This window comes from Populus trichocarpa, chromosome 1 (assembly GCF_000002775.5).
Source record: "Populus trichocarpa isolate Nisqually-1 chromosome 1, P.trichocarpa_v4.1, whole genome shotgun sequence".
NCBI lineage: Eukaryota > Viridiplantae > Streptophyta > Magnoliopsida > Malpighiales > Salicaceae > Populus > Populus trichocarpa.
The window spans coordinates 44,021,715-44,036,289 of record NC_037285.2 but is presented as its reverse complement, the minus strand read 5'-3'; the positions used below and the strand labels follow the sequence as shown (position 1 = coordinate 44,036,289).

The 14,575-nt window shown below is 35.2% G+C and overlaps 1 protein-coding gene across 1 annotated transcript; it reads left to right on the top strand.

The window, feature by feature from the left end:
• The first annotated feature begins 484 nt into the window (after positions 1-484).
• LOC18095851 (G-type lectin S-receptor-like serine/threonine-protein kinase At4g27290) lies at positions 485-8,959 on the top strand. The gene is given in 11 exon segments (XM_052450907.1): positions 485-839; positions 842-1,384; positions 1,435-1,472; positions 3,429-3,445; positions 5,669-5,718; positions 6,509-6,532; positions 7,125-7,240; positions 7,316-7,346; positions 7,349-7,525; positions 7,627-8,093; positions 8,349-8,959. Coding segments are annotated over 10 exon segments (1,455 nt in total). The 5' UTR covers positions 485-619; the 3' UTR covers positions 7,866-8,093; positions 8,349-8,959.
• The last annotated feature ends 5,616 nt before the right edge of the window (positions 8,960-14,575 follow it).

Sequence of the window (14,575 nt, the reverse complement as noted above, 5' to 3'; positions counted from 1 at the left end):
GACTTGATCCACCTAAATCTACCTAATAATTTTTCAATATTTATGTGTGAGGAAAACTTGTTAATATTTTTTAATATTATTAGAGTGTATTTGGGATAGTTGTTGTACTTGTGTTTCGTGATCTTAGATAGTCTATTTAGGATAGAGAAGTGATGAAGTATAATTTTTTTTTCTTTAAGATTCATAAAAAAAGAATAAAAATTTGTTTTTAATGAGCATTAAATGAATTGTATATTGAAAGAACAACAACAACAACACCTTGCCACATCTTTATCCCAAATAAAAATATAAAAATAATGTTTTTGATGCTTGTGTTTTGTGCTCCTCCACAGCCAACATAAACCAAAAGGGGCTTGTGTGTCCATTTACACCATCCAAAAAATAGGGTCATTGGCTCAAAAGGCTTTTGTTACAAGTCACAGTGTCACATCAATAATTGATGGGAGTAGAGTTTTATCGAAAGAAGAATAAATCCACCTTGTGTGTTGACCAGAGCCATCCCATTGTCCCATTCCACCTATGGAAGGTGAAAAATTCAGGAATGATCTCATTCATCATGTCAAAACTCTGCAACACTGTCAATAAAACTACCTTATTATAGATCAACTTTGTGACCCGGATGGACAGGTTTTTGTCATCTTGGAAGAGCGCAGAAGATCCTGCTCGAGGTGAATTTTCTTTCCGTATTGATCCTCATGGCTATCCGCAGCTACTCTTGAAGAGAGGGAATACAACGTGGCAAAGAGGGGGGTCATGGGATGGCATAAAATTTACATCAACTCCGAGGCCGAAAGCTAGTCCAGTTTTGACAAGTGAATTTGTGTTCAATAGCAAAGAGGTTTTTTTGAATATGGAATTCAAAGTACAGTTTTTTCAAGGCTTACACTAAGTCCATCGGGTCTTCCTCAGAGCTTCAAATGGAATGAACGAACTCAGGATTGGGTGATTATTGAAAATGGTCAGTTCGATCAGTGTGAGAATTATGCATTCTGTGGTCCCAACACTCGCTGTGAGATGACTAGAAATCCTATATGTGTATGCTTGGATGGATTCACGCCCAAGTCTCCGGTAGATTGGAATTTTTCAGATTGGTCAGGTGGCTGTAACCGGAGGACTCCACTGAATTGTAGTGGTAAAGATGGCTTTCTCAAGTATACTGCCAATAAGCTGCCAGACACATCTTCTTCCTGGTTTGACAAGAGCATTGGCCTCAGGGAATGTGAGGGATTGTGTCTGAAGAACTGCTCTTGCACTGCTTATGCAAATTTAGATATCAGGGGAGGTGGAAGCGGCTGCCTGATTTGGTTTGGAGACCTGATTGATACGAGAAAGTCAACTGGGGATGGACAAGACCTCTATGTCAGGATGGATTCTTCAGAATTAGGTATGTCTTCCCATTATGCGTTCAAATAATTAATCTAATTCTAAGGGTAGATCACCAGCATGGACAAAAATTGAAGAACCATTTCTCTGTCTTGGCTTCAAAGAGAGGAATGGCGATAGCATAGAAACTAGAAAAGCTTGCCTGCTGCTTTGTCCACTTCTTCAACTCCATTTTATCTCATCAAAACTTTGTTATATAAATCTCTGCATTATTATTTTAGAAGTCCTGGACTAGGAATATGTCCACTGACTTCCAACTATTCGTCTATGTATTCAGTTGCAAATGTGAAAAAAGGGAACTTCGGTAAGAAAAAGAAGGAAGCAATAATGCTGCAGGTTAATGGGAAAACTTTGACTAGAACGATGGAAGAACTAGGGAGAAGGACGTTAGAGAAAGAAGAAGAAGGATTAACACATTCAGGACGTGTTGAGAGAAAGGACAGAGAGAATCTAAGAATTCTGTTATATTTTTCCACACCCATTCTGTTCCAACCATTAGGGAATTTAAAGACAAAAATGCAATTGCCAGCGTGGCATTAATCACGTGGTCCTGCCAGCTGGGCTACTGTTATAAAAATGAAAATGCACAAAACGCAGTCGTTAGGTCTTGCATTTAAATTTCAAGCTTTACTTCAGCTTTCCTCTTTTAAGTTTGCGCCTGCTTCCATTCTGTTTGTGACAATGCCTCTTCCATGAGATCATCCTTGTCCTCAAGGTGAGATTGAGGGAATCGCCAGTTAAATTCCTCCGCATCTTCCCAAGTCGCTTCTGTCAAAGGTAAGTTCTTCCATAGAACCAAGTACTGGGTAGTTGCAGTATTCCCTCTTTTAACCATTCTCCTCTCAATAATTTTCTGTGGATGCAGCAGTGGTTTCTCCGAAAGAACAGGGAGATCAGACTGCACAACATGATTGCCTACATGTTTCTTCAGCTGGGACACGTGAAAGACCGAATGTACCACAGCAGTAGTAGGTAATTGTAGTTTGTAGGCTACTGTTCCAATTTTTTTGATGATAGTGTAGGGACCGTAATACTTTGCTGATAATTTGTAAGAGCTGCGTTTGTGGACCGATTGTTGTCGATATGGTTGTAGTTTTAGATAAACCAAGTCACCTTCAGAGAACATTCTTTCGCTCCTTTTCTTATTTGCTTGTTGTGTCATTCTGTTTTGGGACTGCAGGAGGTTGCTCCTGATGAGCTTGAACATGTCTTCCCTTTGAGTTAAGTACTGATCCACAGCCTCCACTGGTGAGTCCTTAGGTGTATAGGGAAGGTGAATTGGAGGTGTCATTCCATATACGATCTCGTATGGTGTCTTCTTAGTAGAGGTGTGGTAGTTCGTATTGTACCACCATTCGCAGGAGCTCAGCCATCGTCCCCATTGTGCAGGGATGGTTCCTGTCATGCATCTTATGTAGCCCTCGATACATTTATTGACCACCTCTGTCTGTCCATCAGACTGTGGATGATAGGCTGTAGAGTATTGTAAGTTGACCCCCTGCTGTTTAAATAGCTCTTTCCAAAACTGGCTGAGGAAGATGTTGTCCTTGTCACTCACAATTATTGCTGGCATCCCATGCAACTTATACACATTCTCCATAAAGACTTTGGCTACTGTAATGGCAGAGTAGGGGTGGGTTAGGGCCATAAGGTGGGCATACTTGCTAAACCTATCAACCACCACAAATATTACTTCCTTTCCTTCTGATTTAGGTAGCCCATCAATAAAATCCATGCTAATATCTATAAAAGGAGCATGGGGCACTGGTAACGGTTGTAGCAGACCTGGAGGCTTGACATTTTCAACCTTGTTCTGTTGACAAATTGGGCATTCCTTGACGTATTGCCTCACCAGCCTTTGGAGTTTCTTCCAATAGAACACCTACCCCAATTTTTTTGAAGTTACCATAGCTCCTGAATGCCCCCCCACTGCAGAGTCATGATAGAGTCTGATAAGTTGGTTCTGCAAGTTCGGTGCTTGTCCCACTACCACCTTTCCTTTTCGAATAAGAGTGTCATTGACCCATGAATAGTTGAGGTGTGAGCTAGCATCCTTGGTGAGGTCTGCTATAAGCTGCCGCAGGTTTTGATCAGTGTCCCAAGTCTTCTTAATGTCTTCCATGATAGTGGTGGAAATGGAAGAAAGGGTTAAGGCACCCAACTCATTGTGAGAAACTCTGGAGAGGGCGTCTACAGCTAGGTTGTCTTTGCCCCTTCGATATTCAATCTCATAATCAAAACCCAAAAGCTTAGTTAGCCATACCTGTTGGGCAACATGTGTAGTCTTCTGGTCTAGCAGAAATTTTAGGCTGGAGTGGTCTGTCCTGATGAGAAATCGTCTGCCCCATAGATAGTGCTTCCATTTGGTAACAGCAAAGACAATGGCCAGCAACTCCCTCTCATAAGTTGATAGGGCTAGCTATCGAGGACCTAAAGCTTTGCTCACAAATGCAATGGGGTGTCCTTCGTGCATCAGAACCGCCCTTATACCCACTCCTGAAGCATCAGTCTCTACTACAAATGTTTTGTCAAAATTAGGCAGGCCTAGTACAGGGGGTTGGGACATCGCGTCTTTGAGCTGCTTGAAAGCCAAGGTAGCCGAGTCTGTCCATATGAAGGAGTCCTTCTGCAATAACTGAGTAAGAGGTCTGCAAATAGTTCTATAACCTTGTACAAACTTTCTATAATACCCTGTTAAGCCCAGGAAACTTCTAAGCTGTTTGATGGTTGTAGGTACTGGCCATTGCAAGATAGTAGTAACTTTCTGTGGGTCTGTCGCTACTCCCTCCTTGGTGATCACATGTCCCAGGTATTCCATCTGTTTTGTCCCAAACACACCCTTACTTTCCTTTGCTACTAATTGATGGGTACATAACAGTTCAAATACCAACCTAAGGTGTTGTATGTGGTCGGCCATGGTCTTACTGTAAACTAGTATATCATCAAAGAAAACCAAAATAAATTTCCTCAAATGATCTCGAAAAATATCATTCATTAGACTTTGAAAGGTGGTCGGTGCATTAGATAGGCCAAAGGGCATGACTAGGAATTCATAGTGGCCATTGTGTGTTCTAAAGGCTTTTTTAAAAACATCTTCTGAAACCATTCGAATCTGATGGTAACCTGCCCTTAGATCAATTTTTGAAAAAATAGCTGCCCCTTCTAGTTCTTCTAACAGTTCATCTATTATAGGAATGGGGTACTTATCTTTGATAGTGATTTTGTTGAGAGCTCGAAAATCGACACAAAACCGCCATGTTTGATCTTTCTTCTTCACAAGCACTACTGGAGAGGCAAAGGGGTTGTTGCTGGGCTGCACTATGCCTGCCTCCAGCATTTCAGCCACTAGAGTCTCTAGAGTATCCTTTTGTAATCCTGAGTATCTGTAGGATCTCAAATTGACAGCCTGGCTCTCATCCTTTAGTGGTATTTTGTGATCATGCCTCCTAGCTGGGGGTAACCCTCTTGGATCACAAAAAATATGCTGATAGGCTGCTAGTAGAGTCTGTAAAGGTGAGTCTTCATTGTCTTCCCAAGCATGGGGTACTCCCTGAGCAGAGCTTACCAGGTCAGCCTTTCCCACCATTCTTAAGCTGCAAAGCCTGACTTCTGATAGTAAGGTTTCAGTGCTTAGTAGTCCATTTAGTTCCTCCTAGCATAGATTGAGCTAACCTAGGATTTTCTCCTCTTAGAGTTACTTCCTTGTTCTGCCACCAAAAGGATACCTATCTATCTTCAGAGTTGGACAATACATTTCCCAACAACTTCAACCATTGGATTCCCAGAACCATATCATAGTTCTGCAACTTCATAACAAATATGTCGGCCTGGAACTGAACTCCTTGCATCTTCCATTGCAGGTTCTTACAAACTGAAGTGCAGGACATGGTGCCACCATTAGCTGCCTCAACCACCATAGGTTTTATGGTTGTCGTGGGGCATCCCAGTTTGTCCACCAGATTAGCGTGGAGGAAGTTGTGAGTACTACCCGAATCAATCAAAATTAATATGGGACATTTGTCTACCTTTCCCAATACCTTGATGGTTTGACACCCTGTTGTGCCATAGATTGCTTGGAGTGATAAATGAGGGGTGAGAGCTTCTGCATTCATTGTCTCCACTGATTCCTCTTCTTCTGAAATGTCTCCATCATCTTCTATTATACATAGTGAGTATAGCCTTCGATTTCTGCATCTATGCCCCGGTACGAACTTATCATCACACCAAAAGCATAGGCCCTTGGCTCTTATTTCATCCATTTCCTTGGTTCTGATGGGTCTGGTAGGTTTGTGGTTGGGGTAAACATTATTATTGTTGAGGGGTAGGTTGGTAGGTGTAGGCAGCAAGGCTTGTGGGGAAGGTTTTAAAGGATTGAGGGGGTGATTGGGGTTTGTTTTGTAAGTGTTAGCATGATATATAAATTTTGCAGGCTGTGAGTGGGGACTCGCCTGACTCTGTTGTTTTGGGTAATGAGAGGTTATTTTCCGGTATGTGAGGGTGTTGTTGTGCAACCTAGCTAGGTTATAGGCTTGTTTGAGTGATTTTGGCTCAAACATCTTTACTAGGTTCTTAATCTCTATCTCCAAGCCTCCTAGGAAGAACACCAAGGCTTGCTTCTCAGAAATTTGTGCTCTATTCCATAACATATCAAAGTCCCTGATATAACCTTCCAAGTCCCCTTCCTGTTTGTGCTCGGTGAGCTCCTCTAAGGGGTCCTTTTGACCTCCAAACCGACAGCACAAGGCATCCACATACTCTGCCCATGTAACCTCATGTCCTTCCAAGTTTCTGGTGTAATTCTGATGCCAGTAAAGTGCCAAACCATCCAGATAATACGAAGCTAATTTCAGCTTGTCCGTTTCAGGGATTTCTTCCAGGTCGAAATACTGGTTGCATTTGTACAACCATTTATGTACTTCTTCCCCTTCAAAAGAAGGGAAATCTCTTCTAGTCTGCGTGACCTGTAGGTAGGTGGTCCTTCTCCTATCCACTCTTGGTTGCTGGCAGGAGCAGGGTGTTGGGGCATTTGAACATTCTGGGAGGAACTTGCCTCACCCGCTAAGATTTGCAGAGTTTGTTTAATAGAGATTTGTTGATTCGCCATTTCTTTCATCATGGCTTTAAGCTGTGCTAGGTCATCTGACTGAGCGTGCAACTTGACTTCTATTCCATTGACTCTTTGATTAGCAGCTTCCAAAGAATCATCCATTCTTCTTACGTCTTGGGACCTGGTTTCTGGTGCCATTTTGCTGAGTCCAAAGATGTGGGCTCTGATACCAATTTGCTGCAGGTTAATGGGAAAACTTTGACTAGAACGATGGAAGAACTAGGGAGAAGGACGTTAGAGAAAGAAGAAGAAGGATTAACACGTTCAGGACGTGTTGAGAGAAAGGACAGAGAAGAGAATCTAAGAATTCTGTTATATTTTTCCACACCCATTCTGTTCCAACCATTAGGGAATTTAAAGACAAAAATGCAATTGCCAGCGTGGCATTAATCACGTGGTCCTGTCAGCTGGGCTACTGTTATAAAAATGAAAATGCACAAAACGCAGTCGTTAGGTCTTGCATTTAAATTTCAAGCTTTACTTCAGCTTTCCTCTTTTAAGTTTGCGCCTGCTTCCATTCTGTTTGTGACAAATAATCGCAGCACCGCTGTACTGGGCATTGCGATGCTAATGTTAGGAATGTTATTTTGCATACGGAGGAGGAATCATAGGACGCACAACAATTCTGAAGAAGTAAGTAAAGAAGACATGGAGTTACCAATATTTGATTTGAGTACCATAGCACATGCCACCGATAACTTTTCAAGCAGGAACAAGTTGGGAGAAGGAGGTTTCGGACCTGTATTTAAGGTAACAAACAGTTACCTGCCTGTTGAAACCATCTTCTACGTGTAAAACTTACTGAACTGTTTCTATGGTTGCTAGAGCATATTGAAAGAAGGTCAAGAAATAGCAGTGAAAGGCTTTCAAAAAGTTCTGGGCAAGGATTAAATGAGTTCAAAAACGAAGTTATATTAATTGCTAAACTTCAGCATCGCAATCTCGTGAAGCTACTTGGTTGTTGCATTCATAAAGATGAAAAAATGCTAATCTATGAATGCATGCCCAACAAGAGTTTGAACCTTTTTATTTTTGGTGTGAACCTCTCCTCAATAATCAGCAATCATTTATTTATTTTTGTTACTGTTACAAATGATCAAGTAGATAATGGGCTAACATGGATGAGAAATTGACAGACAAAACAAGAAGAAAAGCACTTGATTGGGGTAAGCGCATGAACATTATTGGTGGAATTGCTCGAGGGCTGCTTTATCTCCATCAAGACTCTAGACTGAGAGTAATCTATAGAGATATCAAAGCCAGCAACATTTTACTAGATAATGAGCTAACTCCTAAAATTTCAGACTTTGGCCTTGCAAGAATGTTTCGTGGAGATCAAACAGAGGCGAATACTCATAGGATAGTTGGAACATAGTAAGTATCCTTACCCTTGCCCGCCTTATTGACTTCATTTGTGTTTTGAGAACCTATCTTGTCAATAACAGTTTTCATTGGCTATATGTCTCCTGAGTATGCATCCAACGGCTACTTCTCGGTGAAAACGGACGTCTTTAGCTTCGGCGTCCTCGTCCTGGAGATAGTGAGTGGACAGAAAAATAGGGGATTTCATCACCCAGATCGAAACCTTAACCTCCTTGGGCATGTGAGCATTTGTATGAAAATGTTAATTCATGATATTGATTAACTGAGTGGTGATATAAAATTGTGCAGTTTCCTTTCAGACAATTCAAATGGCATGCCATAGCATATTAATTAGCACGTCAAGCATGCTTCTTTAGTATACTCAACAAAACACATTTTGATTTATTTGGAGTATCAGAAATGTTACAGTAGTTAACAAATTAACAGGCAAATTAGAGTGGCCAGTCTGTTGACCTTATTGCCTTGGTTTTTTTAGGCATGGATACTTTGGATAAAAGGAACACCATCGGAACTGATTGATGAATGTTAAGCTTTCTCGAGCAATGCATCTGAAGTGTTAAGATGCATTCATGTGGCTTTATTATGTGTTCAGCAACGACCAGAAGATAGGCCAAACATCTCAACAGTGGTTCAAATATTATACAATGAAAATCCATTGCCTCAGCCTAAACAACCTGGTTTTTTCATGGGAACGAATCCACTTGAACAAGACAGTTCATCAAATCAGATGGAAGTTTACTCTTCAAATGAAGTTAGTTTGACAATGTTAGAGGCACGGTAGATTTTCATTTGTGACAATTGAAGAAAAAGTATGGTCATCAGACAAGTGCAATCTAGCCACAAGACTGACCTCTGTTTTTGCTGTTCACTATTTCAGAACAGAGTGCTACACAAGTTAAAACTAGTTAATGTATCTATATTGGAGCAGAATCTCTCTGTGCTACCATTATTACTATCGATTCATGAGATTTTGTTGATAAAAACCCAAAAAGCAGTTGCTTGCCCCTCCACAAAGAGAACTCTATGCCTCATTACTGTTTCATCTAGAACTTCTTCCCCTCTCACAGTTTTGGGTAATGAGGTTAAGAGCCTCAAATCTTATAACCCTGTCTTTCAAGCTTTTGAGAGTTCTTAAACCATGTGGGTTAATAGGTTGGTTAAAGTCAATTGTTTTTGTTTATCCAAAATAATATTATTTTGGATAAAAAAATAAAAAAAAAATAAATAGATGTTTTGAAAAAAATAATTAAAACCTAATTAAGTTTCACTTGGATCATTCAAATTTAACCGGGTTAATTATACACTAAATTTAAAAAAAAATCAGCTTAATCCAAGCTTCGAACCAGCAAAACAAGTAGTAACCCTTTGCTCCTCGGAGCACAAGTACAATCTGCTTGATAGTCAAATCTACAACGGACTACAACAACATCTTTTACTGTTAGCACAACACAATCTAATCCCGCGGCCGTGATTAGATTGTGTTGTGCTAACATCACCTCTTCAAACTTCTAGACTGGGATCAGATGCTGGCGTTGAAATTTCTATTCCATATAGAAAATGTTGTCTTTCCATTAACATGCACTCCTCTATTGTTGATTTTCCACAATGTTTTACAGAGATTTTGTTTCCCATTATTCCAGGAAGCACTTGTATGTGAATTAGGAACTAAAATAGTCTACAAATTCTTCACTCTGTTAATTACAGGGGCCACGATGCAGGATAGCAAGAATAAAGTGTGAGCAAAAACAACAGTCAGAATTGTATAGATCAATTTATATTACCAATAATAAATAATTAAGATTGTCTAACTGCTTGTGCTATTGATTTTGCACATTAATAATGAGGAATAAATATTTTTTATTTATCATTAATAAGAAATAAGTAACAAATCCCTTTGAAGATACCCAAGAATATAGAGAGATAAGTACCTTTTTACCATAACTTTTTATGATAAGGGTCAAGATAAAAAAAAATAGATTTATGTGATCCAATGAAAAGCCTAAAAAGATCATTAGTTTTACAACCATCTTGGCTCGGCGAGATGTTGAGCCTAGGAATGTCGAGTCTAGCAATCATTGGATTCTGACTAAGAGAGAAAAAGTTTCTGTTGGGAAAGATTTGTGCTACCAAAACGTATAATATTTATGTCAAAAGATTCCATATAATGAAGAGGGATTAAGATTAGGTGTTTTTTACCTTGAAAACACCTAGAAAAATAGATCTGAACTCAAGAAGAGTTTTGATTTCGAGTTGATTTTAGGTTTTGGATTTTTTCGCATTTTTGAAGGTCATGGTTTGGTTTAAAAATATTCTTAAGATGTTTCCTGGGTGTTTTGGGTCAAACCGGGTTGAAAAAAGGTTTTTAGATGAAAAAACCATGGACCTTGTTTTCCCGTCCACCACAGCAACTGGATTCTGGGATCTCAAACAACACGTCATCTTTTAAAAAAACTCATTCGGCAGGCGACATGTTGGCCACCCCTTTAACTTAAAAAAAATATTGGCATGCTCGCAAAGACCTTTTCTATTTGGGTCAGACGCATGGCCTGACCTCATTTTATTTTCCTTTTTTAAAAATTAATACATGTTTTTAGATGTATTTTTAAATTAATATTTTAATTAATATCCCTTTTCTATGTTTTTTTGTTGTTTCTTATTTAGCTTTTTTTAAATAATAATTATTTTTTAATTATATTTTATTAAGAAGTTTGTATGACTCATTTGTAATTTTTTTAATGTATTTTATTTAGAATTAAATACTTGTTTTTATAATTATTTGAATATATGTAACCTTGCATAGTATTTGTTTTTTAAAATTTTATTATATAAATTTCATATGTGTGTAGATCTATGTTATAAATTGATTTTAATAAACAAATTTATTAAACACAATCAATTAAATAACTTGTGTTGCGATATTAAATATCTTGATTTATCTCTCAATTTAATATAAAAAAACACATTGAAAAATTCTAAATGTTCAATTTACTTTTTACCATATATTGGATCATGTATTGGTACACTATCAAGTCCAAATATCTTGGACTTGGTTGACCGCCAAGTCCAAGCGTATTGGATCTAGCGTTCGTGCCAGACCCACTCCACCTTAAACTTGACTAACTGTCAAGTCTAAGCGCTTTGGACTTGGTTGCCAAGTCCAAGTGTATTGGAGCGTCGAACTCATATATTTTAATATAAAAAAAATCTGACTCATCACTTACAAACCATTTAAAACATCAAAACAAACTCAAATCCACTCTAAAAATTTGAAAATATCAATTCTAAATTAAAAAAAAAAAAACTAATTTTCTTGGAACTCCATCTCCTTTTCCTAGTCACTTGGAATGCTAAAATTATATTCTTAAACTTTATATTAAAGAAGAGTTTATTAACATCAATATTGCTTATTATAGACTTGTATGGGAGCTTGTTAGAGATTTTTCTCTCCTCGAGATAGATTTAACATAAATGAAGTTCAATAATCATTATGTATAACACTTAAACTTAGAAACCGAAGGGGAGAAAGTTTTAAAAATCACTTAAAACTTTGAAGAAATTATAATATTTCATGCTTAAAAGATTTAAAACAATATCGTTGGATGCACAATAAACCAAACCATGTATAATAGTGTTTATGAATAGTGCACTTGTGCCTTAGTGTATAGTAAAACATCATTGTAGTTTTTTTAAATTGTAATTGTAATTTTAATTTAATATAATATTTATTTTTAACGTTGATATATATTAATAATAAGAATGAATATATGGGGAAATAATAAAAAAATAACAAAAAGCAGAAGTCATGAAAGGGTAGAGGTTTCCTTCACGTGGAGTCTTGATGTATTATTATTTTCAAAGGCAGAAAACGGATTGTTTTAGAATTTGAAAGAAGAGGGTTTTAAGTAATTAAGGAACAAAATTAAAAATAAAGGAATATTAGTTATTATGAGAAATATGGGAGTGAGAAACAATTATGGGAATATAGATAAGGATGTAATAACTGAATATTCTCAATCAAATCTTACTAGAAAAACAAACTAGTAAACTTCGGACAAAATCAACCTTTTATTTATATACGAATGTAAGAAAAAGTTGGACAGAAAGCCAGAACTTCCAAGAATAAAAAAAAAAAAAAAAAAAAAAAAGAGAGCAAATACATATATTTTTTTATTATAAAAAAAGAGATTGAAAGTAGTGACCCTTTCAAAATAGAAGAAGATAGAGAGAAATTTACAGGAAAATAACTAGTGATATTTTATTAATTATTTTTTAAGTTTATTTTTTAAAAAAATAGATATAATTAGAAAAAATTCTTATAATTTTTTGTGAGTCATAAGTTTTGTTTTATTTTGTGTTTTGTGTTTAATTTTGTTTTAATATAAATATAAAAAATAACTAGTTATAAAAACATTTATATTCTTCACGGATAAATTTTTTAGTTCTAAGAAAGTAATAATAAAAAATAGCATACTATTAAATACTTTTCAAGTACATTTAAATAAATAAAAAATAGATAAAATATTCTGAAGATATACCAATTTAGAAATGGTTCAAGTAGTCAAATATTTTGATTGGAAAATTCCTTGGCAGGCTGAAAGCTCTCAAGTCTTGGCTGTTCTGGCCAGTGGCCTATCGAAGGATAACTAGTGATATTTTATTAATTATTTTTTAAGTTTATTTTAAAGAAAAATAGATATAATTAGAAAAAAATCTTATAATTTTTTTTGAGTCATAAGTTTTGTTTTATTTTGTGTTTTGTGTTTTTTTTTCTTTAATATAAATATAAAAAATAACTAGTTATAAAAACATTTATATTCTTCACGGATAAATTTTTTAGTTCTAAGAAAGTAATAATAAAAAATAGCATACTATTAAATACTTTTCAAGTACATTTAAATAAATAAAAAATAGATAAAATGTTCCGAAGATATACCAATTTAGAAATGGTTCAAGTAGTCAAATATTTTGACTAGAAAATTCCTTGGTAGGCTGAAAGCTCTCTAGTCTTGGCTGTTCTGGCCAGTGGCCACTCGAAGGATAACTAATGATATTTTATTAATTATTTTTTAAGTTTATTTTAAAGAAAAACAGATATAATTAGAAAAAATTCATATAATTTTTTGTGAGTCATAAGTTTTGTTTTATTTTGTGTTTTGTGTTTATTTTTTTTCTTTAATATAAATATAAAAAATAACTAGTTATAAAAACATTTATCATCTTCACGGATAAATTTTTTAGTTCTAAGAAAGTAATAATAAAAAATAGCATACTATTAAATACTTTTCAAGTACAATTAAATAAATAAAAAATAGATAAAATGTTCCGAAGATATACCAATTTAGAAATGGTTCAAGTAGTCAAATATTTTGACTAGAAAATTCCTTGGCAGGCTGAAAGCTCTCTAGTCTTGGCTGTTCTGGCCAGTGGCCACTCGAAGGATAACTAGTGATATTTTATTAATTATTTTTTAAGTTTATTTTAAAGAAAAATAGATATAATTAGAAAAAATTCTTATAATTTTTTGTGAGTCATGAGTTTTGTTTTATTTTGTGATTTGTGTTTATTTTTTTTCTTTAATATAAATATAAAAAATAACTAGTTATAAAAACATTTATATTCTTCACAGATAAATTTTTTAGTTCTAAGAAAGTAATAATAAAAAATAGCATACTATTAAATACTTTTCAAGTACATTTAAATAAATAAAAAATAGATAAAATGTTCCGAAGATATACCAATTTAGAAATGGTTCAAGTAGTCAAATATTTTGACTAGAAAATTCCTTGGCAGGCTGAAAGCTCTCTAGTCTTGGCTGTTCTGGCCAGTGGCCACTCGAAGGATAACTAGTGATATTTTATTAATTATTTTTTAAGTTTATTTTAAATAAAAATAGATATAATTAGAAAAAATTCTTATAATTTTTTGTGAGTCATGAGTTTTGTTTTATTTTGTGTTTTGTGTTTATTTTTTTTCTTTAATATAAATATAAAAAATAACTAGTTATAAAAACATTTATATTCTTCACGGATAAATTTTTTAGTTCTAAGAAAGTAATAATAAAAAATAGCATACTATTAAATACTTTTCAAGTACATTTAAATAAATAAAAAATAGATAAAATGTTCCGAAGATATACCAATTTAGAAATGGTTCAAGTAGTCAAATATTTTGACCGGAAAATTTCTTGGCAGGCTGAAAGCTCTCTAGTCTTGGCTGTTCTGGCCAGTGGCCACTCGAAGGATAACTAGTGATATTTTATTAATTATTTTTTAAGTTTATTTTAAAGAAAAATAGATATAATTAGAAAAAATTCTTATAATTTTTTGTGAGTCATGAGTTTTGTTTTATTTTGTGATTTGTGTTTATTTTTTTTCTTTAATATAAATATAAAAAATAACTAGTTATAAAAACATTTATATTCTTCACGGATAAATTTTTTAGTTCTAAGAAAGTAATAATAAAAAATAGCATTCTATTAAATACTTTTCAAGTACATTTAAATAAATAAAAAATAGATAAAATGTTCCGAAGATATACCAAATTAGAAATGGTTTAAGTAGTCAAATATTTTGACTGGAAAATTCATTGGCAGGCTGAAAGCTCTCAAGTCTTGGCTGTTCTGGCCAGTGGCCACTCGAAGGATAACTAGTGATATTTTATTAATTATTTTTTAAGTTTATTTTAAAGAAAAATAGATACAAT